The sequence below is a fragment of the Culex quinquefasciatus genome, chromosome 2 (genome assembly GCF_015732765.1).
Source record: "Culex quinquefasciatus strain JHB chromosome 2, VPISU_Cqui_1.0_pri_paternal, whole genome shotgun sequence".
In the NCBI taxonomy this organism is placed as follows: domain Eukaryota; kingdom Metazoa; phylum Arthropoda; class Insecta; order Diptera; family Culicidae; genus Culex; species Culex quinquefasciatus.
The window spans coordinates 175,653,476-175,681,301 of NC_051862.1; the positions used below are offsets into that span (position 1 = coordinate 175,653,476).

Below are 27,826 nucleotides of genomic sequence, written 5' to 3' on the forward strand. Positions count from 1 at the left end.
GGGGGGGGGTAAATTTTGGCTGATTTCAGCGTGACGTACTTTATGGATGAAGCCTAAGAAAATGAAATTGTAGAAAATTTCTGAGTCAAGATACCACCTTTTGGTATCATTTTGGCTTAATAATTTATTTAAATCAAATTCTTCTGAAACTTTGGGCAAATTTTAACCATTTTTGACAAGGTCATTAAAAAAAAAGGTCGCTAAAATGACATGCTAACTAAAAATTTTAAAGCTGATTTTTGAAATTATTCATATTATGGTATACCCACTAAGAAATTTTTTAAAATTGTTTAAATTTCTCTGAGTGAATTTGAATCCAGTTTCGTTTTGATAAAATATATTTTTAAATCTTGTTATTTTTCAGAAGCTACTCCAGATATCCTCTATTAACAAAACATATTTTTGACAAAATTTAGGTATTAAAATAAATCAAAAATGAAAATCTCATTGAAATAAATCTCAGTCAGGCCACCCTACCTCCTTGCTCCACTGATAAACCACCGCAAATGCACTTTTCCTTTAATCTCTCCCATCACTCAATGCATTTCTGTCTCACTGAACGCCCTCTGCTGGTGTATTAGTGCCAGCTACCTTATCTCAATCATTCTCCACTTCACAGCGGATTAATGCACTCTCGCCTGGTTTTATTATCCATGTGTAAGTGAGAGAGAATCTTATATAATATTTACCACGCCTTTCGTAAAATTGAATGAAGTTTTTATATAAAATTTTAACCACGCCTCCTCTCTCTTCTCTTGTTTTTCGATTTCAAACCCCTCACCCGTTTCGACTGTTTGATTGGTTCACTTGCTTGTTGTCTTCATCACTCTCCGCGCTGTGTGAGTGTGTGTGCCCGCGCGCGTTGAATAGCTGCACGAAAAACGGGTTCCTCCACCAACTCGAAATTCTTCTGTTTCAGTTGATTTTTCGGATTTGCTACACGCGCGCGCGTCCTTCAGCTGCTGCCGTTGAGCCGGATCGCGCCAGTATCGTTCGCTGAACTCCCGCGTTCTCTCCCGCGCTGTTGCTTCTGTCGTGTTGACGCCTTCGTTGTCGTAGTCGCGCGTGGCGTGCTGCGTCCTGGGTGTGTGACACATTGTGGTCGATGCAGTTTTGCGGACCGGAAATTCCTGCTCGTAGTTGCTGCTGCTAGTGTCGTAGCCCCAAAACCGTCGACGCGCCCTCCGAGTGTGACGTCTTAAATTCTTCGGATGAGCTCAAGTGCATGCATGCATCCATGCTGTGTTGTCGCTGGGTGTGCATCTAGACAAGTGCTACCAACAAGAAGAAGAAGCTGAAGAAGCCAGCGTGTGTGCGGTTGGGAAAACTTTGACCATAAAAGCTGTCACCGCGTGTGTGCCGGCGTGGATGATTGATCGAGTGTTTGACATTGAGTCAGGTGTAAAGTGAACATGCACTAGAAATTTCGCAGCTCGTGCGCACCAGAGAGACTTCAACTGCAATCAGTGATTTATGGTCAGTAGTTTGAAGAGTTGTTTCCGCAGCGGCTCCAATCGCTGGACGTAAACGGAATCACCCCATCGGCGGCAGTCGAGTCGTGGTCGTAAAAAAAGGGCCTCAACGGTGCCTATAAATAAAGGCACCCCGTGTCAGACTACAAAATAGTCCAAAACTTTCCGCCATCACAACACGGTTGTTTAGAATTCTGCAAGTCAGCGATCGATCGATCGGATGACAACATCGAACGCGAGGCAGAGTTGCCAGATTATCAAAGTATGAAAAACTTACACCCAAAATTCAGAGTCGAGATAATCGTTCTCTCAAAATTTATTGAGGGCTCAGTGCCAAAATCGATAGAATAATGGTACCAACTCACACCATCATAACAAATGAGTTCATTCGTCAGTTGAATCAATAAATCTCCAACAAGTGTCATACATCGACTTCTGACTTCTCCTTGGTCACCAAGCTGTGGTGGCCGAGGCAGCTAAGTCATTGGATTGGTTTGTCACAGGTCTCTGGTTCGATTCCCGTTGTCGACACTTTTGGTTTTTTGTTTGACGGATGAACTTTTTTTGCAAATGAACCTCGAGAGAATAGTTCTATCGCCCATCTCGAGCTGTGTTCTCTGCGTCCGTGAATGGTACCACTATTCTCTCGACTCGAGACCATCATTCTCTCGGACTAGCGCTGCCAGTTTTGGGTGTATGTCCAACTTTTTGTATGATCAAATCTAGAGTTAAAAAAATATACTATAAACATATGAAACGCAATAGCTTATACACCCAAAACTGGCAGCGCTAGTCTGAGAGAATGATGGTCTCGAGTCGAGAGAATAGTGGTACCATTCACGGACACAGAGAACACAGCTCGAGATGGGCGATAGAACTATTCTCTCGAGGTTCATTTGCAAAAAAAGTTCATCCGTCAAACAAAAAACTAAAAGTGTCGACAACGGGAATCGAACCAGAGACCTTTGACAAACCAATCCAATGACTTAGCTGCCTCGGCCACCACAGCTTGGTGACCAAGGAGAAGTCAGAAGTCGATGTATGACACTTGTTGGAGATTTATTGATTCAACTAACGAATGAACTCATTTGTTATGATGGTGTGAGTTGGTACCATTATTCTATCGATTTTGGCACTGAGCTCTCAATAAATTTTGAGAGAACGATTATCTCGACTCTGAATTTTGGGTGTAGGTCCTTTTAAAAAAGGGGATTAACTATGTATTCAAGTAATACAACATAAATTCAATGTAAAATGGTTCGAATACAACCAATGCTAAAAGAGTTATTGGATGCACTTTTTGTTCACGTGTTGTCATAAATAGAGGTTTCCACAAAAGTGTCCTCGTGGTTTATGGGTGGTCTCAAAACTGTATTCACGTGGCTTATGGCCCCTAACCAGACATGCATCGGCACTACACCCAAAATTCAGAGTCGAGATAATCGTTCTCTCAAAATTTATTGAGGGCTCAGTGCCAAAATCGATAGAATAATGGTACCAACTCACACCATCATAACAAATGAGTTCATTCGTTAGTTGAATCAATAAATCTCCAACAAGTGTCATACATCGACTTCTGACTTCTCCATGGTCACCAATCTGTGGTGGCCGAGGCAGCTAAGTCATTGGATTGGTTTGTCAAAGGTCTCTGGTTCGATTCCCGTTGTCGACACTTTTAGTTTTTTGTTTGACGGATGAACTTTTTTTGCAAATGAACCTCGAGAGAATAGTTCTATCGCCCATCTCGAGCTGTGTTCTCTGTGTCCGTGAATGGTACCACTATTCTCTCGACTCGAGACCATCATTCTCTCGGACTAGCGCTGCCAGTTTTGGGTGTAAGAGCTTTTGTTTACTGCTCTCAGGTTGTTCCAGATGGCAGGTCCATGTGAATTCTAAAATGTCTTGTAACATGAAAAATGTGATTAAAACATTGGTTTATAAAAAAACGATTTTTAAGCTATATTTTTCTGCAAAATTTCAGTCGCGCTAATGTACTGTGCACCGTTTATAAGAAGAAAAGTTAAGGTCACATGAAGATTTTGTTCTGACACTTGGAGTGTACTTACAGTTACTCCTATATCAGACGTGGTTTTCAACAAAACCGCTCAGGGACTTTATTGAAATAATGATAAGCATAACTACTGTACTCCATGGTATATTCCAAGCAAGAGTGTCGTATTTTAAAACTAATTTAGTAGATTCGTGGAAGATTGTCTTGAAATAATTCGTTATCATCGAACTGCCAAAATTCTACCAGATGATTACCACATTGTTCACATAAAGACTGTGGTAGTAAAGTATTCACCGCAATCATTTTTTGGCAGTTAAACTTTAAAACGAAGAACACTATCTGCAACATGAAGTTATTAAAAAAAAGTCAAAACAAGTTTATTTAGTAAGTTGAAAATATTTCCAATGTTACCAGAAAATCGAAAACAGACTAATGTTTCCAATTGTGTATGAGTTGATAGAGTTTGACCCAGAAGATAAGCCGTAAACCTTGAAGATTATTTTGCATGGTGAAAAATATGAAAAAAAAAAACATAGACGAAATGGCTTGCAAATATACTAAACATGGTACTCCAGGAGATTTTTTTTTCTAAAAAATGTAAAAAAATTGTTTTGTTACTAAATAGAACAAATTCAACGAACCCAAAATGCCAAATTTTTCAAAATCATTATTTATTCTATTTAGAAAACGTACTTCTCTTTGAGATTCTTAGAACAATTTATTCTTAAAATCAGGTTCAGTTTGTTTCCAATTGAATGATTTCATTGAACATGATATTAAAAACCTAATTTTCCCCATTTTTAAGTACAGCAAATTTAATTGTTTTGAATGTTAGGTTTAAATAGCCTTTTAATTGATATTGTTTATTAAAAAAATACACTATCTATGCGATTTTATACATTTAACAACTTTTATTAATTTTATATTTTTTTGTGTTAAAAGTCAGCCAATTATTTTATTAGAAGAGACCCCCATAAAAAAAATTGTAAAATTTGTCAAAAGTTGAAATTTTTTATTTGACCTTAATTTTTCAGAGACTTGTTTAAGCCTTACTATTCCACTCCTAAAAGTGTTTTTTTTTTCATAGTTGTTGGATGTTATTGTAATTCCTAAAATTATGAACCATCTGATTTTTTTTTCAGTTCCACGAAAAAGATCTAAGGTTGGTTTAAGCGTTCGAAATCAATATTTCGTTGAAAAATATGCATTCTGGAAGTTTTTCATGTCTCTAAGAAATGAGTGTTTTAAATTTGTATATTTTAGGGATTAATGTCGATACAACAATCGAAAGATCTTATCATTAACTATTGTACGTTCTATTAACTGTTCCAAATATGAGGGATAACTGTTACATGAGAGTAATCACGTTGTCAAAATAATTCAAAAATGTCTAAGAACTAGTAAAAAATAAATATTATTGAAATTCTTGTGAAATTTGAACAGTTCAAAAAATCAAAAGGTTGTCTAATAATTTAAAAATATGCATTGGACACATTCCGGCATTGCAACGTCACGAAATTTTTTCGAAATATGTCTCGTATGATATGAAAACCTGTCCCAAAATTAAATATTATTACACATCCGGATTGGAAATTGAATTTATTAAAAGAAGTGATCATGGAAAACTAATTTTAAGTCGAACTTTTCATTTGCCACATCGATCACTATGTGAAGTTGCAACGAAGTGAGAAATAGCTAAATTTCGACCTTTTTTGGTTTCATACAAATGAATAAGTCAAGTTCTAATTATTATACACATTTCTAATCGTTAATCCAGCAGCGATTGATGATTGGACCAATATAACAACGAATAAATAATTAAAATTAAAATTTTTAATCAAGAAATTACGAGAGGTTCATTCTAGGGTTCATTGTATGTTGGCCTAAGTCACATAAATACAGTACCATAAATAACAGAACACTGTTCATAAGGTTGTTTTTTTTTTTTTGTTATTACAAACTCCAAACAATTGCATCTGATTTGGCAACCATGCCGGCGCATCGTGTGCAAAACTCAACAATTATATTTAGAACTGCAAGTGAAACTGGGATACTGAGCTTGCACGTACTAGCTGCTGGCCTGTCAACGATCGAGACGTGATCGACGAGACATCGATTGCGTAATACTTCACAGTCACATACACCACATCGCAAAATTGCGATCCTACCGTTGATCTCACGCAGTATTTCGACGCAATTCGACGATCGCGTGCAATGCACCGCTGTAATGCCGCGGGTATTTCAATTATTGGTGATCTATTTTACCGCCTGAGGCGGAGGATTTCAAAAAAATGCTGTTCAGAATCTGGCGAGAATCTTGGGTCATAACTCAATTAAGATAATTGGATCTCTTAGTCTAGTTGCAGAGATATTTCCGCCATACGAAAACAAAAATGTCAAAAAGGTGACCGCAATGCACCTTTCACCGGAGCGCGGGTTAAAATTACAAACATTTTGGCAGTGTTGGTGTAACTGCAGTTGGATATGTACTCTGCTCCTAGGTTCAACTATTTTGAGAGTGATCGTGAGCGATGGCAGTGGTGTGAGTCAGGTTCAGATGGGTTGAATAAAACTTACAAATTTGACTTTTCGCCTTCTATTGCATAGCTGAACAAAAAACTTGTTAATTATATAATAATAATAACAGATATTCCAAATTTTAAACATTTTCAAAAAAGTTAAAACTCTCAATCTAAGATAAAACCCAACGCCAACCGTCCATCCATCCCCGTCGGCAGTGCCACCTCTTGCACTAATTAGTATTCACCACCAGTCGCCGTCCGATTTCCGTTAAACAACGCAACACTCAACATGTAATCGTCGTCGTCGCTGCTGCTGCTGCTGTAACATCCTCTCTTTATGCTTGAATTTTCCCTCTGTGACCACATCTTGGCCGTTGTTGTCTGGATTTTCCACTTGGCACGTTTTCTTTTTTGCTAATTTCCTACTTAATGGAAAAACGAAACAATTTCTTTCACCCGGGATTTGAAACCAAACAAAAGCAAATCAAAGTTGGTTCCCGAGGGCAACAAAAAAGAGACCAAGTCAGGAAAACATGATTGCAGCTAATTAGCATATTTATTTACAGTTTTATGCGAGTTTAATTGTTCTATTTACTCGCGTGGAACATCACACCGGCTCGACTGCTAATTACGGTGATTCCGGTACGGGGCGATTCGAGAACTCCGTTTTACGACTTCTGAGGTCTCTAAATCGCTTCATTTTCTTTGCAGGTCAACGTCTGAAGACTTCAAGGAGCTCGACCCGAAAAGTGTTAAAATTAATCATCTCCCATTAGGAACAGCAAAAAGTGTTTAAACAGTGCTTCATTAATCAACGGAAAATTTAATATAGAGAACACGCGTGATTCGTTGTCGTGGTGCAACCAGAAGCTCCCCCTGTGAGTGTCAGTCGAGGGGTCCGACAAGAAAAACGAGCAGAAATTAACGAAACGCGTCGTACCACCCCGTCCTCGTTATTCCTCCCTTCAAGAACGAACCTGCAACGCCGGGGAAGATGATTTAAAATTTTAAATCAGAACTCGTTTTTCAAACTAATTCGTATTTTATAGCGGCCCAAACGAGGATAACTCTAAAACAACCGGGATTTAGAGATGAGAGTTGTGTTGTGATAAGGTTTGCAGAGCAGAAAGTACGATGTCGTCCGTTTGGAGTTCAGCGGTAAAAGAGGCCGAATGGAGCGCAAGCTCGTTTATTTAAGGTAAGTTAGAGAACGCGCGTTACATGTATTTGTACTGTCATTTGACGGCATTCAAAACGAGGGGCACTCAACAAACTCAAAAGTGTGCACCAGTGTGAGTGAGGCCAAGTGAAAAGTGTGAACCGAAAATAAAACTGCCAACGGTTTTTGAGGCGATTTTGAGTGATTTGAAGACCCCTGCCAGTGACAGGCGCTGAAAAGGGGGCGCGAAAAAAAACCGACGTTGCCAATTAGTGCCGCCCAGGTGGAGTTGCGGGAAGAAGACACGCTCTCGCAGGGAGTGCAAAACTAGACGCGCCGAGAAACCACCACCGGACTTGTTGGTGGCGGCGGTGGTTTTCTGCACGGTGTCCGGCCCGCGACAATGGCAGTGTCCTGCCCGGAAGTGATGTACGGAGCATACTACCCATACCTGTACGGCCGCGCCGGACCCAGCCGACCCTTCTACCAGTATGAGCGGGTGAGTTTTTTTTAGGCGTAGCAAATAGGTGAAACGTACCCGATTTTCGGGACATAAAGCTATAGGTCCAGGGGTGCCCAATCTTATGGCCCTGCCGGCCGAATCAGATTTTTCTTAAGCGATGGCTGGCCGGAAATAATACTTGATAAAAATGTAATTGATAATTCATATAAAAATACTGTAAAACGGGCTGACTTTGATAGCCGGGTGAATTTGACAGGTTTGAAATTTTTCAGCAAAATGAAGAGAATGGAATCATACTGACCGTGTTAGAGAAGTGTCCAAAGTACTTCAAGAAGAAGTTTTCATAAAATTTTGATTAGTTTAAATAGTTAGTTAACTATAACCTAAAACTAAGAAAATGTTGATTAATAGCATTTTTTTAATATTCTCATACTGCCCATGTTCGCATAAATGTCCCATATGCAAAAACAGCAAGCTGAGAAAAACGCATTTGAAGTTTGTCCCATACATAAGGCTACGTGTTAAGTTTTCGCGAAAAAACTGGATTTCCTCCTGATTTCTAGAACAAAGTACTGGATGTTATAGCCTCTTTTGAAAGAGCACACAATTTTGAACCAAACTGCATCAATAACTCGAAATCGATGAAAATGCATATAGGACATTTATACGATCAGGGGCAGCATAGTGTCATGATTTTCTCAATGCACATGACTTCGAATCGGCATTTTAGGATTCTTTGGACAATTTTTCACTAGGAGATGATAAAATAAGTTTGTAAATAACATATATTATGTGTTTTTGAACCATAATTCAAAACAAATTTTCAAATGTATTTTCAGTAGAACAAGTTTAATATACATGTGAAAACTTTTGATTCGTGCTTCGAATTCAGTTTAAAATACAATATGAATCGATAATTTTATAAAAAAAAACTAATTATAATGAATTTCAGGCAAAATTGTAACATTTTTTCCTAAAATTTATATGTATTTTGTTAAAAAAGCTTATAAACATAGTGAAATAAATATAAATTAGATTTTTAATTTCTTTAAAACTACATATATAAGCAACCTTAGCGATGGTCAATTTGACGTAAACATAAAATTTGAACACCCTCAATCTGATATTAACAAGAAAAACTATGACTATCAGAGTGACCCCGGAATTCAAATTTAGAATTTTGAACACAACTATTTTTTAAGCACCATTGAAAAATCTTTTTTTCAAGAATAGTGCATGGACCTTGTATGGCTTACCCCAATACATGTTTTACGAGTTTTTTTTACGGTCCTTCAAAAGATGTGTGTTTTTTTTTTTTGCTTATTGCAATGATATATCATTATATGTACCATTATAACCTTTAAAAAATCATTTAAACTTCTTTGGTCGTTGCATATATTTTTGAGGTCTATTTTCTTTCAACACAACCGAAATATACTAAAAATTAAAACAGTGTTGGAAAATACATACATCAATTCATTGTTCTTCATATTCCTTAAAAATAATGAAGTTTATTAAAAAATATGTTTTGTTCCCTGATTTTTTGAGCCATACTCTAAATATTTGTAACGTTCTCCATTTTCAGAATGATAAATTCGCATGTATTTTTAATACCGTCATCAGGGGTGACACTGAGTCTGGGGGTGAAATTGGGTCATACAAAAATGCTAAAATTTGTATGACCCAATCTCACCCTCCAGACCCAATGGCACCCCTGATGACGGTACCTTTTTTCAAGCAAAATTTAATTTCCTAAAATTCATTTTTAAAAAATCTATGGCAATCATGTTTATTCAATCTTTGAAAATATAAAATTTATCCATGAGCCCCAAAAAAAAACCTCATTTTGATAAATAAAAAAGGCAGTTTCTTCTGTACATTTTTAGCCAATATTTTTTTTCTTGTACCATTTTTCAATTTTATATTTGATTCTTAAAAATATTTATTTATAACAACACAAAAGTAGTTCAAATGATAAATAATAAATGAATGAAGACAAAAGCAAAATCAGAATAGTACGATAAAAAAACAATATTTGATTACTAAACATAAACAACAAATAAATGTTCACCATTAAACTGTTTGTTTTTAAAGTGTAAAAATTTGATTTCAAGCTTAATTCCTGAATTTAGAAACACATATTTATATAATATTTTATGAAGGCATATAAAAGAACCAATCATTTGACCATTTTTTTTTTTGAAAAGGCCGTCGCGGAATTGCCTTGCGACCGGATCTGGACCGCGGGCCGGAGGTTGTGCAGCTTTGCTACATATTATAACAGTTTTTCGCCAACTAAAAAAAACAAAAGAACAATGTTTGTTAATTTTTATTAAAACTAATACAATTTAATTCAATTAATAAAAATTAAAATAAATTAAACTTCGCCTTAACAAATTTTTGAGAATTATGCTAAAAATTTTATTTTTTGCAATTCCGTCGTGAAACTACTTACTTTTCCTGTCATTCCTGAACGACGAAATAGCCTACTTTTCTGAACCAAAAAAACAGAATCGAATAGCAACACTTTTCAAAATAAATGTTGAAAAGTTCTACTTTTCAGCACAGAAATGGGTGCTGAAAAGTTGAACTTTTCTGCACTTGTTTCGAAAAGTTTTAACATTTTTTTTTATTTTAACGATGTATTGACAAAATACATGAAAATTTGTCTTAAAATTTTACTCAATGGCTGTTTTTCGGAATTGCAAAAAATGTTGTATGGAACTCGTTGCAAAACTTGATTTTTCGTTGGATTAATGTACGACTCGTGCTGAAAAAATCCTCTTTTTGCCACTTGTTGCATAAACTACTATTTCAGCACTTGTATATCGAAAAGTAATATTTTTCAATGTTGTTTTGATTTGAATGGTGAATTAACTGGGCACATGGCACGGCGTAGCTGGAGAAAGATGATTTAAACCAAGATACCCGATCGGAGATTTTTACGGAGAAAGTAGTGTTTTCCCGACCTGAATCAGATTCTGTATGAATAAAAATATTCTATCGATAAAAATAGCGTTTTTCAAAAAATACATTGTTTTATGTACGTATTTTCAATTGGCCTGGTCTTATAGGTGAATCGATCTTTATTTTTTTTTTGTTCTAACAGATTTGTAGAGGAAATTCTTACCTTAAAAATTTTCTCTACAAATCTGTTATAACAAAAAAAAAATTAAGATCGATTTACCTATAAGTTTTTTTACACGTTTTCAATGACAAAATTTTTACACAACCATATTTAAAAAATACCACCAATTCATAAAGATAATCATATTCTTTTTGATGATTTTAAAGAACATTTCTTGCCAACCTTTTCAAAAGGTCCTATCAGCATAGGAAACCCATGACGCCCAGATCTCTGTAAAAATACTCTTGATTTGAACTCGTTACAATTCAACAATTACGAAATATTTATTTAGCAAATAACTCTTCAAAAATAAACATCCTACTGCGCCACCATTTGCTTCAACAGTCTCTGCTTGATGCTCTCCTGCATCCGCTCCCACCGCTCAATCCGCCGCGTCACCTCCGGAATGAGCTCCTTCCGCTTGAAGAAGTTCGTTTCCGGCCCATCACGCAGCTCCACCCGCGTCACACCCCCATAGTCCGGCTCGTACCCGATCGACCTCAGAAACTGATCAAACTGCACGGAAAAGTAGTTGTGGTACACCAGATCCACCTCAAAGTTGGCCCTCTCCTCGTCGCTCATCACGGCGTCCGCTCCGAACGCCAGGAAGAAGATTTTGTCCAGCTTGGTGACGACGGGCGGGATCACAACTTCCGGGACGGGTTTCTTCTTGAGCCGAGATCGTGGCAGCTTTCCGGTTTTTGGAGGCTTTACGTAGCGTGGGGCAAGACTTCGTTCCAGCTGGATGGCCATCAGCTTGTGCCGTTGGTCCTCTTCGGCGGCTTTCTTGGCTTTTTTCATCTTGCGCCAGCGGAGGAAGCGAACTCGCTTCTCAACCGAGTGGATCAGGTGTGGTGGGATCTTGTCGAAATCGGAGAGGAGTTGGGTGACTACGTCGAAGATGTACATGAAACTCTCGGTTCCGGAGAATCTGAGCGCGTTTTCGCGCTGATCCGGTGGTAGGAAGTGCTTGTACAGGACGTAGAGCAGCGATTCGATGGTTCTGGTTCGTTCGTTCTCCACACACTTTCTGAGAGGGTTGCGCACAATTTCATCAAACATGTCTTTGAGTAAGGCCGAGCGCTTCTCCAAATTGTTCTTTTTCTGCTCCAGGTCTTCGATTGAGTACTTGAGATTTGCAATCATGTTTTTGTAGTGCAGCTGGACTTCTTTGGATTCCTTTTCCGCATCCAGCTTGACCCAGCTCAGCAAATTGAGTCGATTCAGCAGGGTCATCGAGTTCACGTCCAGTTCTGCGACACCTTTCAGCAAGCTCGCGCTGTCCTTGAATACGGCATGCACCGGTCGGCTTTTCGCCTGATACTCCTCCTCGTAGAACTTCTTAACAGCCCAGATATCGTTCTGACCTTCCAACTTGCGCAAATTCGCCGTATCACGCTTCTCAATCGATTCCGGGTAGTCCTCCAGCTTGCCCTCCTCATCCATGTGAATCCAGTCGTGCTCGAGCCGCCACTGCTTCGGCATGATCAGATATTGGAAGTTTTGATACTTGATCCGGGGAACCCACAGGCTCTCCAGCTGAATCACCCGATTCCACAGCAGCTCCATCTGCTTGCGACGCTCGCGCAACTCGGCCTCCCAACGGGCCGTCTCCTCGTAGTACGGCTTGACCATGTCCATGACGCGCATCGACGACCGGAAGCGTAGCTTGCGAAGTTCACGCAGCGCTTCGCGAAGCTCCGTACAGCGTGCACGAAGGTCCCGGTGGTGCTGTTTCTCGGTCTTCTCCACCTGGGTCAGCTCGTGGATGTACTCCTGGCGGTAGTACGTTTCGAACTGCTTGCGGGAAGCCTCCCGGAACTGGTGGATGGCGTCAACGCGCATAAAGTTGCGGATTCTTGGGCGGTAGGAGATCTCACTGCGGTAGTGCGGATCCAGCTGGGTTGCTAGTTGTGAGCGGTGCTTGTGGGTTACTCCTAGGGTTTCTTCGTCGAATTGGACTTCTTCAACGAGCAGTCGATCGCGCATTCCGTGCCGGGATCGGCTTCGGTGGGTGTTGAACCGATCGGCTGATTCCGGGAAGAACGAAGCAACTCCGACGGCGTACGGGTTGGCTTCGCTGGTGGATGGAACTGCTGCTGGATCAGGTGCCGCTGCAAGGGACTCCTCCGATGCTTTTGCAGCCGCCATGCGGAACCAGTCCAGGGAGACCTTCTTCCCGTCCAGCACCAAGAAGCTTCCGCTTTCGTCGCTGAGGCTTTCGAACGATGGCAGTGATTCTTCGACCAACGCTTTCCGTTCCGGGCCTGCATTACGCCAGTCATGCTGGAAGTTGCCGAAAAAGTGGTCCTCTAGGATTGCGAGAAACTTGGACTTGAGTTGCTCGAAGGAGTGCGATATGGACTCGACACTGGGGGCTTTTTCCGAGGAGCTCTCGGAAGAGGACATGATTGCAAGGTGACGTTTGCTCCAACTAGGTGTACTTGGATTCACCTGCCTTCATGATCAGGTTTGAACTTTCCATCCCAACATGAGAACCAAAAGATATCGAGTACTACAGCTATCCCTTCGTACATCGAGAACCGCGTAACGAAGCAAGACAGTGTAATTCTCCTTCTCTGTCCGACCTCCACAGACAAGCCGTGCAACCTCAACGCGAGATTAAGTCGCGACCGAGCCTGCGCAGCAGCCTCGCGAGACCTTTGGTAGATTTCGTCTTTATCGAGATTTTTTCGCAGTCTTTGTAGGTCCGCCGCGCGGGTCCGAATCCAACGACGCTGTCCAGATGCAGTCCGCGATGAGGTCTCCGCGGCAATGACTCTCATTTTTTGTGTTGTTTCTCTCTCTCCGCTTCTCGACGCTTTTCCACGGTTCCTCGCGGATTACCGCCGATCACGAGGATTTAAGCGGGCTCTGTAACGTCCACCGAGGGCTGGATAATTGGGCGTTAAGACAATTGGAATTCCTTTATAAATAACCGCGCGCGTTTAAGATAAATCATCAGCCGATTATTAGTTTATTTTATTCCCGGTCATTAATTTTGCGCCTTTCAACGCGGCGGCGGCGGCGACGGCCATGCTGGTGCGAGGAATTAGCACCACCAGATCGGCTGCCGCCGCCGGTTGGTACAGTGCGGCCATTTGGTCCAGGACCGCGGTGGAAGCTGTCAAGATGTCGATTGGCGCGCAGTAAAGCCCTGTACCGCGGGCTGAGACTTATACCAGAAGTTACTCCGTGAAACGACGTGGTAATGAAGTGTAATAGAAGATTTATGGATCTATTTCTTTATTGAAGACTGCAGCGCGGCCAGGTTGTCTACGGAGGTATCATTGTGTGCCACTTGGGGTTGATGGGAAAATCGATGAGAAATTCGAGCTGATTGGAGCGAAGGTTCGGTTAGGGTGGCACTAAGGAAGTAAAGTAATGGTAGAACTGAACTTTTTTTTTGCCAAATTTGGTTTTGTTTGAAAACTTAATGTTCACGACAAGGTTCACGAATGTTCACATATGTTTCAATTTATAAGGTAACTTGGATGATTTTGAGTTCAAGACACGATTAAACATTATACATTGTAAGACTTTTCAGCCGAATTTTTCCATAATAAAATGGACTGTTATACAAAAGTGTACCAGTGTTGATTTAAAATAACACAATTAATTGTGTTAACTAGACACGACTTCAATTATGATTTTGCTCCCAAAAGGAAACCAATCCGTACCTTATTTACCTTTATTGGCGTTACGCGATGTAGTAGTGCACTATTGGTGCTGCCGTAATGCTCTTTTTTTCTTATTCCCACTCGTAAGTCTCCTGCAAAAGGAAGTCCCCAACAGCGAAAGACCTGAATTGTGGATGACGGTTCCAAGTGGCAGTTTTATAATTTTTATTAATTTAATAAGCTTCTTGTGTGACAATTTGCTTCGTACCCATGCTTCAGTCCACCTTCAGCAGAAGGTGTTCAGCAAAATCCCCCATGCCGAGTCCGCTGCTGTTTATTTTTTGCTCACTCTGAACTGGTGACTGATTTTCCGAAATGGACACATTCGATCTGGTTGACCACCAACAGCAGACGCGCGTAACTTGATTCCGAGAAGCGTTTTCTCAATGGGAGCTCGCGCGCGACCTACGTGAGCGCGGAGACCCGCGCGATTTCGCTGGAAAAGCGACGAACCCGTTTGCTGCCTCATTGTGTCGTCGTCGTCGTCTACGCAGATCGCAGCCTTCAACCGTCAACGTTGATCCGCAGGTGTCCCATCGTCGTGACTGCCGTGGTTAGAGCAGCGCGTAAGACCTGTTTGCGATGTAAATAAATTACGAGGAATTAATCCTCAATGAACGCGCAGAAAGTTTACACACTCGAAGCGGAGTTTTTGTACTACAGAACATGACGGAACTGCTGCTGCTGTGCGAATGTGGAACAAACGTCGAGACCGGATCGATAATGCATGAGATGTTATCGCGTAGTTGTAACTATTTCTCATTAGAAATTTTGATTTTGCTGCAGGTTGGTGCTGTGCCGAGTTGCACCAGCTGACTGATTGACTGATTGAAAGGTGACGACGGTGTTCAATGTCGGTAATCACTTAATCCCTTGGAGAGATATGGATCTGCACGTTCGTCGTGTGGTTTGACATTAGGGACGTCGTCTAGACGTGATGGGTGACAATGCAGCTACAGCTGTGAATCACAACTAAACTCCGAATAAATCAAGTTTCAAAGTACCACGTGACTCCATGTCTAATCCCCCTGCCATCAAACACCCTAGAATGGAGCAATCCATCAGTTTCATTCGCTCGTGCGGTGTTGATGAATGACCCCTAAAATGGCTTTTTAGTGCACGCACTCACGTCGTTCGCCATTTGACGAAGCTCAAAGTTGGCCACACTCTTGACGCAGAGTGACGAAAACAGCCATAAAGAATAAAAAATTACGAATGAAATTAATTTCCTTTGCCTTTTTCCGAGAGCGGGTGCCTTTGGGTGTTATCTAATGGCATTCGTAAAATAGTCTCATAAATTATTCGCTCCGAGACACGGCGCGCAGAGAACTCCTCCGGTCCGGAGCTGCTGACGGAGTCCGATTTCGAGCCTGGTTATGGCCTGGTGAGCTTCTGAATTACACGAATAAGTAAGCCGTGTTCGACGAGAGCACACACGCAACCACGTTGGGTGGTGGTATATGCCACCCAGTTCCACACCTTGTTCCACCCCTTGGAAGGGGGGCGCAGAAAAACCACGTCGAGCGCAGAGGGCTACTGCACTGCACTGGATTGTGGTTTCATTACACATTTGTGTAGTCAACAATCCACAGTGGCAGTAGCAAGGGTTTCCAGAAGCGTTAATTACTTGCCAGTCTGCCAATAAATTACTCAAATTACTGATCCAAAATGATTAATTACATAAATTACTTAATTACTTTTCACTACGATAAAATACATTTAATTTAAATTCAAGTATTCATTTCTACGATTCTAAAATAAATTATTTCAAAAATTATGCTATTTATTTTTTTTGTACCAATATGAATATTCTGAGTTTCGCGTATAATTTTTATTGAAAATAGCTATAAGCGATCGAACGTCAAAAATGCCCCCCACTAGAGGGCGCTGAAACTTTGGGTGATGTTTGTATCCAACAGCGAGTTAATTGGAATTGTTTAATTTTATTATAAAATTGACATAAGTATTTAATTATGCCATTTTCAGGTAAAAAATAAGTAGCTCAATTGATATGAACATTAATTATTGTATTATTGCCTGTTCATTATCTGATTCGAAATTCTATGATGTTTCACGTTTCAATCAACCGAACCCTTATCAATCAATTGCAAAAGAAGATTATTTAAGTTGACTTACGTTTTTGAAGTCGTGTTTGTCATAAAAGCAAAAAAAATACTGTACTGTTTTACGTTTTTAATTAATTAATAATTTAAAATAATTTTCAGTTTATTGCAAGCCGAATGCCATTAAAATATGAAAGTTGTTTGAAAAAAGGCCCCTTGATTTTTCGAGCCAAATATAAACTTTGACAAATATTTGCAGCAGCTTTTCATGAAAATTGTGAAATTCATCATAACGTTGAGTTTTAAATTGTTTTTCAAACATTGGTTTGACATTACTTTGTAGGGAGCGGCCGTGGCTGACTGGTCACGGTGTTCGCTTTGTAAGCGAATGGTCCTGGGTTCGATTCCCATCTGCTCCCAACGAGAAAGTATAGGAATTATAAATCTTGAAACTCTGAACATGAACGAAAAATCAAAGTCGCTCGAGTCGGGGTTCGATCCCCCGTCCTTTGGATTGGTAAGCAAAAATGCTAACCACTAGCCCATCACGGCTTGGTGAGCTATGAATGGAATTAGGAATACTGTTACTACCAACTATATACGCGCTGGGTCCTTGTCCATTTGACAAGGGTTCGGAAGTTCTAAATAACGTTTGAACCCGATTGGTGCAAACGTTCTTCAGGGCGGGGCTTGTCGATAAAGCTGAAGTACCTCGCGTTCGGCTAGCCAGCGTAGAAATGGGTCACCGAAGCTCGGCAGAGCTAACACCTTCCAAATGCCTATGCGAGTTATTTGCATGTATAGAATGTAGATCTAAAAATACATGGAAACAACTCAATTTGTAAGAAGTGACCGCGTGGTCCCGATTGGATGGTTGCACACACACTGCACACACACATTGGTTTGACATTACTTTGTATGTTTTTTTTCTCAAGCAAATTAAAAAAATCCGTTACTGAAAATACGGATAATGTGAAATGTTTACATTGGATTTAATTTCTGCATCGGAATATTAGTCGATTTTAGTTTCACTGAGTTTAATTTTTTACATTGAAACATTTGTCTCAAAAATATTAGGAAATTTGTCGGGAAAATAGCTTAACTCTTAATAGAGAGATATTACAGGACTGTCAATTTCTGCAGATTATGAAAAAATATTTAAAAAAAAACATATTTTTATTTTTATTGAATTTTAAATGGTTATCACTTGAAAACTTTGTTTCTATCAATGATAATTAAGTACATTTTGGTTTTAAATATTTGATCCACATAAACATCAAATAATTTTGACTGCCTATTAGAAGGAAAAGCATAAAAAATTTATCAATTCTAATGTAGCTCTTGCAAAAACATAAAAAAACGTATTTTTATAATTACTTAATAAAAATGAATAAATTTTGGAGGCACAAAACATTTTTCACTGGGTATAATATCATGGCGTTGGCATTTGTTGTTAATCAGCTTCGATAAACAACATGATAAAAAAAAAATTAGGAGAGTTTTAGGAGAGAACTATGGTGAATAAGGCCTTCTAAATACAGAACCAATCTTTTTTAATATTTGTGTTTAACTCTTATTTGAAATTAATAAAATACTGTTATAATAGATTATTTATAAAAAGTAAATAGTTTTGATGAAGAAGTACGATTTAAAAAAAAATCTATTACTTTAATTACTCAAAAATTACTTTAATTTCCAATTAATTACTTTAAATTACTCTAATTACCATTAATTACTAAGTAATTAAAGAATTACCTAATTACCAGCTAAAAATCAAAGTAATTATTAATTACTTGCCAGTCTGAGGCCTTGCTGGAAACCCTTGGGCAGTAGTGCATCGTACACCTATGCTGTGGATTCATGGATCTACTGCCACTGCAAATTTACTGGCGCTGAAACTAACCGGAGGAGGGTCAAACGAACTACAAAATGTTGCCCCGTTTGTATATTTTGACTTATAAAATAACATTACAATTTTGATTCTCCAAAATACTGGACATTATTTTCAAAATCTGTTACATTGTACAAAATGAGTAATCAATTTCAAGTGTTGCATTACTTTTTTTTATATATTTATCAAAGTTGTGACTAGTGCGTCCATCCCGGGAATTCCCGGGAGGATTTTTTCCAAAACCGGGAATTCACGAATCCCGGGATTTTTATATATTTTGTCTCGGGAATTCCCGAAATTGAAAAAAAATGTTTGGTATGGAAATTCAGATTTGGTTGAGGAAATAGTTGAACAGTTGTGTACTGAGAAATCCATAAGATTTTTAAACCATTTAAATTTTTAATCAGCATATATCTGCATTCATTTGGCTTATAAGGGGAAAATTGTTAAAATTTTAGTTTACCGATATATTTTTGAGAAGACTGGGTATTACTTAGTTATATTCATGATTTTAAATATTTAAATAATATCATATTTAGAAATTTTAAAACATCGGCATCTGTGGCAAATTAGAACAAATTAATCGAATTAGGACAGCTGTTTAAGCCAGATTTATTTGCATAGTCTTTTTTATTGATTGCTGTTTAAACAGGAACTTATAATAGACTTATTTGGATAAGAAATTGAGGTGCATATAAATTCAAAGCACAACAAAAATTCAAATAAAAAAAAATCTTTTCAGCTATCTAAAAAGTGTTGACTATCACCAATTAGTAGTACTGAGCTATTTCTATGATTTTACGCTAGAAAAGCATAACAAATATAATGAAAACCTAGATTTTATTACTGTTTCAAAATTTCTCGGGATCCCCGGAATTCCCGAGATTTCAAAAATATTTTTCCCGTTTCCCGGGAAATTCAAAACCCAGGAAAATTTGATTCCCTAGTTGTGACCAATTTTTTGTATTTTTAGTTTTTTTTTCGAACTTGAATTTATTCTTACAAAAATATATTTTATCAAGTTTATATTCTTAAAAATCATGGAATTTTATCAATTAGCCATTTCAAACAGGAAGTCTCCAAATCAAAAGTGCTCCGCTAAAATTTGTAGCTTTAAGGCTCTAAAAATTAGACCAGTATTTTTTTGTTTAGCAATTAGTGTGCCCCTATACGAAATAGGGTGGTCCAAAAAATTGCGTTTTTCGTCGAATTTCGCCAAAAAACACATTTTTCAAAAAATCATATCTCCGGAACGGCTAAAACAATTTTGGAGTGCCACATTTCAAAAGAAATTTTTTATGGAGTAATTTTGGGTCCCTGATCACGAATCCGAGGTCCACGGTGGGGTGATATGACCCCTTTAATTTTTTTGGAGTTTTACTAAGACACGTTTTTTTTTGTGATTTGTAACTGGACACCGTGTCTAGTAGAAATTTGGTGTCAAAGGGATTTTCGAGTAAAACTAGGCAAACGATTTGATGGCGTATACGTATGTTCCAACAAAAAAAGTAAACAAAGTTTTTAAATCGCTGCCATTTCCCGTAACTCAACTGTCAATAATTGTGAGACATGTCATTTTATGGGAAATGTAATGCAAGGGTCCTGATTGCTCCAAAAAGACTCGTGATCACAAATCGAACGCGACGATAAACTGCTCTGATCGTTTCCTACACCCAGAACTAGGCATCGGCATACGAGAGGATAAAGAGCATGATTCGGTAGTAAAATGGTACTGTGTGCGGACGGAGAGGATAAATCCCGAAATTACCGTGAGTACTTTACTCATGGTTCATTTTCAAAAAAAGTTCACATATCAAAAAAAAAAAAAAAAAAGAACCGGTACCGAGACTCGAACCCAAGACCTTCGGCTTATTGGACCGTGCCTTTGCCGTATGGGCCACCATGGTTCGGTGACTAAGTGGCGGTCATTTGTCCATATAAGCCACTCAATAGGATGAACTCGTCAATGAACGAATGAACACGCGAGAGGTCTTTACTCACGCGAAATAGTACTTTCCTCACGTTACTTTTCGTGAGGACTATCCCCTCGTTCTTTAACTTTGGGTATACCGTTTGTCACTTCCACGCAAATCGCTACTCTCTTTGCTCTCTTTCTCTCTCCAATTGGGTAGTTCAGCGAATGGCTCAGAGAAGCTGATTGCGTTTTGTCGCTCAAAACTGACTGAAAACAGTCTGCGATCTGCTTTGTTTTGATCAATCATTAAACTGCTTAAATTCACTGTTATCAAAATGTTTTGCAATTTTGTTGACAACACAACATTAAAGACACATTTGATAGCAATTTCTACCTTGCCAAATACAAATTTACGGCAAACTGTGGTAGCGCAGATCAAAAGAGCGCCGAGCTGGTCAAGAGCTGGTATTTTGTTAGATTCTCTCCTCTCTGAACATATTCGTTTGTGACTGGAGTCGACGGGCGGAGTAGGAAAAGAAAATCTCGAAGTATTTGATCAAGACGCTATCAGCGATCATTCTTATGCTGAACTTTTCGAAAATAATACTTCTAAAGCACACGATTGAGTTTAAGGGGTGAAAATTCCCAAAAATTGTTCAAAAATGGTCAAATTACCACTTTTTAATAACATATTTCAATTAATTTGGTTCTGGAATTACGATTCGATTACATTAAGTTTAATTTATTATTTTCTTTTTGGTGCAAATTTTCATATTTATAAGCTTATCGATTTTTCATATTTTTATTATTTTTCTCTTACTTATTGTCTAAAGTTAAAAAATAAACAAATCTAAGTGCAAATGGATTTTCCAGAATCGTGAAGATTTCTAGAGATTTTTTTAAAGTTCCTATAACTAATTGTGTTTCATATGTTTATAGGACCTTCTAAAAAATCCAGATTTGGAGCATTGTTGACTTCAGTAGAGCTGTTGCGAACGAAAAGGGGAAACATTTGGATTGGATGAAAATTAGGGTAGTTCGTGATTAGGGTGATTTTGAATATCTTTCCAAGAATATTTTTGCGTAATTCTCTACCAACTCACACGAAATCGGGTTGTTGCAAAAGTTGCCCTGACCCCTTTTCGATTTGCGTGAAACTTTGTCTTAAGGGGTAACTTTTGTCCCTGATCACGAATCCTAGGTCCGTTTTTTGATACCTCGTGACGGAGGGGCGGTACGACCCCTTAAATTTTTGAACATGCGAAAAAAGAGGTGTTTTTCAGTCATTTGCAGCCTGACACGGTGATGAGATAGAAATTTGGTGTCAAAGGGACGTTTATGTAAAATTAGACGCCCGAATTCCGAAAAAAAAACGTATTTTTCATCGAAAAAAACACTAAAAAGTTTTAAAAACCCTGCCATTTTCCGTTACTCGACTGTAAAAAATATTTAAATTTAAAAATTTAAATTTAATATACTTCTCGAATCTATATTGACCCAGAAGGGTCATTTTTCATTTAAAACAAAAATTTTCATTTTAAAATTTCGTGTTTGTGTCTAACTTTGCAGGGTTATTTTTTAGAGTGTAACAATGTTGTACAAAGTTGTAGAGCAGACAATTACAAAAATTTTTATATATAAACATAAGGGGTTTGCTTACAAACATCACGAGTTATCGCGATCTTACGAAAAAAAAGTTTTGAAAAAGTTACTTTTTGCGTTTCTCTTTGTTTCGTCGTCCGTGTCTGTCGCGGGTGACCATGAACGGCCATGATCAACCACGATCCCAAAAAGATTCAGGTTAATTTGTTAGGCATGATTTGAAATTTTGCCGAAAAAGGGAAACTCCAAAAAACATGCTGTATCTTTTCGGGATCAATTCTTAGCGCTTTGCGATGTTCTACAAAGCTGTTTTTCAAACCCTGTAAGAATCCTAAGAATAGGAAAAAAATCCAAACCGTTTTCTAACTACAGTTTCTTGTATCGGGTTCAAATAGCCATTTCAATTATTTCAGAGCCTTTTGAGATCCGTTCTTAAATTTTCACAACGTGTTTATTGTAAATAGTGAGTTTGCCCATCTCACCCCCTCGAATTTTAAACTTTATGGTCCGCCCAATGGACTCCGATGCACTCAATCCGCACTGCACCAACCACGATGCACTTGTATGCGTGTGTGTTGTGTGCGTACCCCCACCCCATGTTCACGTGAGCTTGTGTGCACACTCGTGTAAGCTTCTTCTTCGACGCACGATGCACTCTATTTGCCGCAGGAGGAGGTATTTTTATTGAAATACTATAACGAAATGAAATATTTCATAAATGTTGTTTTGCTTCGAAACCACCACCACCGCACACAAACTCACCCATGCTGGTCGAGGAACTTATGCTGCTGCAACATCGCACGCATAACCTCACAGAGGTGTGCAGTAATTATTTTATCTGTAAACGTCGATCGGGTGTTTTCGAAGGGGCTATAATTTCACGTAAATCAGATCGGTGTTTTCACCCAACTCTTGGCAGGACAAATCTCTTCTCATGAGAGCTCGAGTTAAGCTGACTGATGAGAGTTGTTCTCCATAGAGAGAGGTGGGAAGCGCGTAATTCATCGCGCTCAAAAGGGCTGTTCATTAAAGTTAATTAATTTCACTTTACCACGGTAACACGCGGTTAGGCGCTCTCGATGGGAAATTGAACGAGTTCAATTAATTCTGGAGTTGATAATATTATTCAGCGGAGTTGAAGTAATGTGATTAAAACAGAACTGGGTGCAGCCGCAGCAGCGTTATTCAAACACACAAAATATTATCCTATGACGGAGGGAAAACCTGCATTTCTCACCTTCTTCTTTTTTCTCGAACCCCTCCGCCGAAGGCCGCGCAGTAATTAATAATTAATGAGCAAATTAAATATTAATACAACTCGCGCGGGCTCCCCCAACTCGAGAGTTCTATGCGCTTCGACAGATGACGACGGCCGCGGAGATGACGCCATTTTGACTGGACGAGGAGGCCATTTTCCCTGCGCGCTCGAACGCACAATTGAAATTAATTATGCTCTCATTACGTCGAAGCCGTCGAGGGCAGCCCCTCGGGTGCAATGTGAAGGTTATGTGCTGCTGCGGTTCGAACAGCATAATTGCCTGCTAATAATGCTGGGGCTGAGCTGCGGACTGCAGGCTCTTCTCGCTTACAATGGTATATTGTTTGCTAATTTGTCGATTACGAGCCGGGCGAATGGAAAATTTACAGCAAACTCAGTGGCATGACGACCGGGCGTTTAGTTTTTCCAGGAATCGTGTAAAGCTGAGCGAGTTCGCTTGTTGTTGTAGCGGAAAAGCGGATGGAAAACGGATTTTCTCGGTACGATGGCGTATGCCATGTTTGAATGCGATTACCAAAGTTAACTGTTTTGTGAGTGCATGGTACTTGATTGTTGCTAACAGTAATGACGATGTTCCACGAAATATCATTCATTAAAGTGAGGAGAAACTTATCAATCACCTTTCAATTTCATATGAAATCGGGAATAGTTGCCTCGACTTTTGTCCCTGATCACGGATCCGAGGTACGTTTTTTGATATCTCGTGACGTATGGGCGGCACGACACTTTTCATTTTTGAACATGCGAAAAAATACATGATTTCAAAAAATGGCAGTCTGAAAAGATGATAGAACGGAAATTTAGTTTTGATGGCGTACTCAAAATTCCGAAAAAACTTATTTTTCATCAAAAAAAAAACAAAACAAGATTTAAATACTCTGCCATTTTCCGTTCCCAAACTGTAATTTTTTTAAGAACATGCCGTTTTAAAGGAAATTTAATGTACTTTTCGAATCTACATGAACCCACAAGAGTAGTTTTTTTATTTAGAACAAATTTTTAATTTTAAAATTTTGTGTTTTTTCTAAATTTGCAGGGTTGTTTTTTTGAGTGTAACATATTGTACAAAGTTGTAGAGCAATTACAAAAAAATGATATATAAACATAAGTGGTTGGCTTATAACCATTACTAAATCAAAAAAAATCAAATTATTCGCTCTACAGCATTACCTTGGCATTCTCGATTGCGAGATTTCTACTCGAAACTAGGTGTCCGAAGGCTTGATTGTTGAGGCAATTGCAAACCTCTTTTTACACCTTAGTTTCCATCCACCCCGGGATTCAAACCGACGACCTTTGGATTGTTAGTCCAACTGCCTACCAGCGACTCCACCGAGGCAGGACCCAGGGAGACGACTCCTACACCTGGAGTGAGCTAACGACCTAACCCTTTTTAGGTTAGTCCGGGGCCAACATTTACTTCCCGTCCGACGGAAGGCGTGATCAGACCAATCTCGTCTCGAAAAATGCCACCGGGACCGTCTGGGATCGAACCCAGGCCGACTGGGTGAGAAGCAATCACGCTTACCCCTACACCACGTTCCCGGCTCAACCATTACTAGCTATCGCTATTTTACAAAAAAAGCCTTGAAAAAAAATTACAGTTGGGTAACGAAAAATGGCAGAGTTTTTTTTAACTTTTGTTGCGTTTTTTTTTTCGATGAAAAATATGAAAAATATAATCAAATCGGGCGTCCAATTTTACGTAAAAGTCCCTTTGACACCCTTTGAGTTGGCGGAGAATTACCCAGATAAAGTTTATTCTTTGGTTTTTGTACGTCAGATCAGTTTTATCAACAAAACCACTTTTGATACGCTGCTTTTAAATTTAAAAAAAAAAGTTCTAGATCTTCGACATTACACCATTTTCGTAAAATTTACCCCTGTCATCAATTTACGGCCAGAGGAAGTCCATGGGCACTGCGCATTCTCCGTTTCCAGTGTGGACAGACAACATAATGGCCGCATCTCAGATAGAGCACCCGTCGCCAGTTGACGCTGTCCTCGGAAAAGCTCATTATTTTCCAACCCCTGTTGTGCTGCTTGTTCAATTACACAATATTATTTCCGATTACAGTTTAGAGGAAGAATGAAAAAAAAAAGTGCTGAATTCTTCACACCTCGCACAAAATAGTCAAACACTTACGTGCGAGATAAATGGCCGGGGGTAATACTTATTAAAATAATTCAACTTATTTCAAAAGAGACACACACACGCAGAGTACACCTCAAGCATCTTATGAATCGCATTCCGCAACACATACTTGAGTCTGGCTCTGAGTCGCGCGGCTTGGCTGCTGCCGCGGAATCCGTCGCGCGACGGGACATTGACTGATGTTGCTTTTGCTCTCAATGTTGTCGTTGTTGTTGCTGTTGATAATGTGGTTTCAGTGTGTGTATCCCTAGTCTTGCAAAGGACTGTGCGCGCGGTGGATCCCTTTTCGGGTTAAATCACTTGCCTGCAACCGACGACGACGACGTAAATAGTTGCTCGCATAGTTGAGTCAAAAGAGGAAGATGTTTGGAGGGGGAGGTTGGGGGATGATACCACCCAACCTGCTTTTTAAGAGGAGTAGTTTGTACACCCCCGTTTCGGGAGAATGCGCAACATTGCACCACAGGTCGTCGGCCATAAGAGGATAGACACTGGCAAAAATGGAAGCCAGGAAGAGCAGGGAAAGGGTTCAATTTTCTGCCCGTCGATCGATCAGCTTTAGTGTAGTATTGCTCTATATTTTGAGTTTGGGATTGGAGCTACAGAATACGAGAAATCCTGGGTTTAAATTGCATACACGGATAGAAATCCTGTAAGCAAATCCGATAACACTTTGTTGTTGAATTCGACAACATGGAAATGTTTCCAAAATCGTCAACATTTTTTTTATCAATTTTGAAAACATTTGCAGCGAAATCGACAAAAATGTTGACGATTTTGGAAACATTTCCATGATGTCGAATTCATCATCACAGAGTTACCGGATTTGCTTACAGGATTTCTATCCATGTATCAGAATGAAATATATGAGATGTTGCAAAATACAAAACTCAATACGTATTCCACAACATGATATGTTTCAGAAGTGTTGATAATATTGGCCAGTTTGATAATCCCATTTGAATAACCACACCTTTCCTCTAAGTATTTGATATTTTTTTTTTGTATATTTCTTTAATTGGTGCACAAATTGAATCTCTTACAACGGTTAACCCTCTACAACCTAACCCCGCCTTTAGACGGGCTTCGATTTAAAAAATCGCCAAAAATCAATTTTCCAACCGATTTTTGATATTTAAAAAGCATTGGAAAGAAGAACTCTTAAAATTTTAGAAAATTTCAGGGTTGGAAGTTTAACTTGTTTTATGTGACTTTGCCAATGTTTTCAAAATGTCATTTTTAGGGTCAACTTTGGCTGTGTTTTTACTAACATTTCCTATATTTTCAGTAAAAGGAAGTATGCAGTAATTTTTGTAGTGTCCCAGACTATGCCTCTACGCATTTTTTTGCAATTTAAATGATGATGGTGCGATTCTATGGCAGAAAATGTGAAAAACATGCAAAAAATTGAAAAAGTGACTGTAAAAACATGAAAAAAATAGATAGGCAAAATGTAATGATAGAAGGTGGTAGAGTAGGCCAAATACTACCAAAAACAAACATAAACTAAACAAGATAAATGCAAATTAAAATACTAAAAATGAAACAAGAAAAACATAAAACAAGAGAAGTAAAGTTTTTCGTAGAACAAAAGTTGCTCAAAATGACCTCCTGAACACGGGAAAAATAAATATTTTCGAAAAAAAAATTTGGGCAGTAGAGGGTTAAGACCGTTGCAAATATTTGTTGATGTTTATGTGTGACGACTCTGACCAAAGAGGTGGAGAGAAAAAAAAATATAAATATAAAGAATTAAATTATGAGCAATTCTTTCAACATTTTGGTGAATAAATTGTTTCAAAATGCATTTTACATTCTACAGATGTTTTGCCTTCATTGATTTTTTTTAAATGTAAGTATAGACGAAACATTTTCAAACGCGAAAAAAACCTTTTAGCAGTGCTGTACATTGAAATTTCACAAAAATTAAAAATATTTTAATGTGAGCTTAGGCCGTATTTTTCAAAGTTTTACCCTCTACTGTTAATTTTTTTTCGATTTTTTTTATATTGCTCATGTTTAGGAGGTCATTTTGAGCAACTTTTGTTCTACGAAAAACTTTACTTCTCTTGTTTTATGTTTTTCTTGTTTTTTGCTTGTTTTCACATCTTCTACTGCAGAATGGCACCATTATCATTTTAATTGTAATAAATGCATATAGGCATAGTCTGGGACACTATAAAAACTACTGCATAATTCTTTTTACTTAAAATATAGGAAATATTAGCTAAAAACACAGCCAAAGTTGACCCGTAAAAAAATGACATTTTTATAACATTGGCAAAGTCACATGAAACAAATCAATTTTCAAACCCTAAATTTTTCTAAAATTTTAAGAGTTCTTCTTTCCAATGCATTTTAAAGATCTAAAATTTGATGTTTTGAAAACTAATGATTGCAAAGCAACTGAAAAATGCGTTTTGAAACACTTTTTTCATTTAAATGTTTATACCATGGCTTGTATATTAATTTTCAATACTTTAAGTT

The 27,826-nt window shown here is 38.6% G+C and overlaps 1 protein-coding gene across 1 annotated transcript in view; it reads left to right on the forward strand.

Annotated features, from left to right (window-relative positions):
* The first annotated feature begins 847 nt into the window (after nucleotides 1-847).
* LOC6042118 (protein vestigial) overlaps nucleotides 848-27,826 on the forward strand; it is a 66,510-nt gene continuing 39,531 nt past the window's right edge. Inside the window, exons 1-2 of the mRNA XM_038256136.1 lie at nucleotides 848-1,476; nucleotides 6,717-7,663. Coding sequence (XP_038112064.1) covers nucleotides 7,568-7,663 — 96 coding nt within the window. The 5' untranslated portion in view covers nucleotides 848-1,476; nucleotides 6,717-7,567. The remainder of the gene's footprint in view (nucleotides 1,477-6,716; nucleotides 7,664-27,826) is intronic.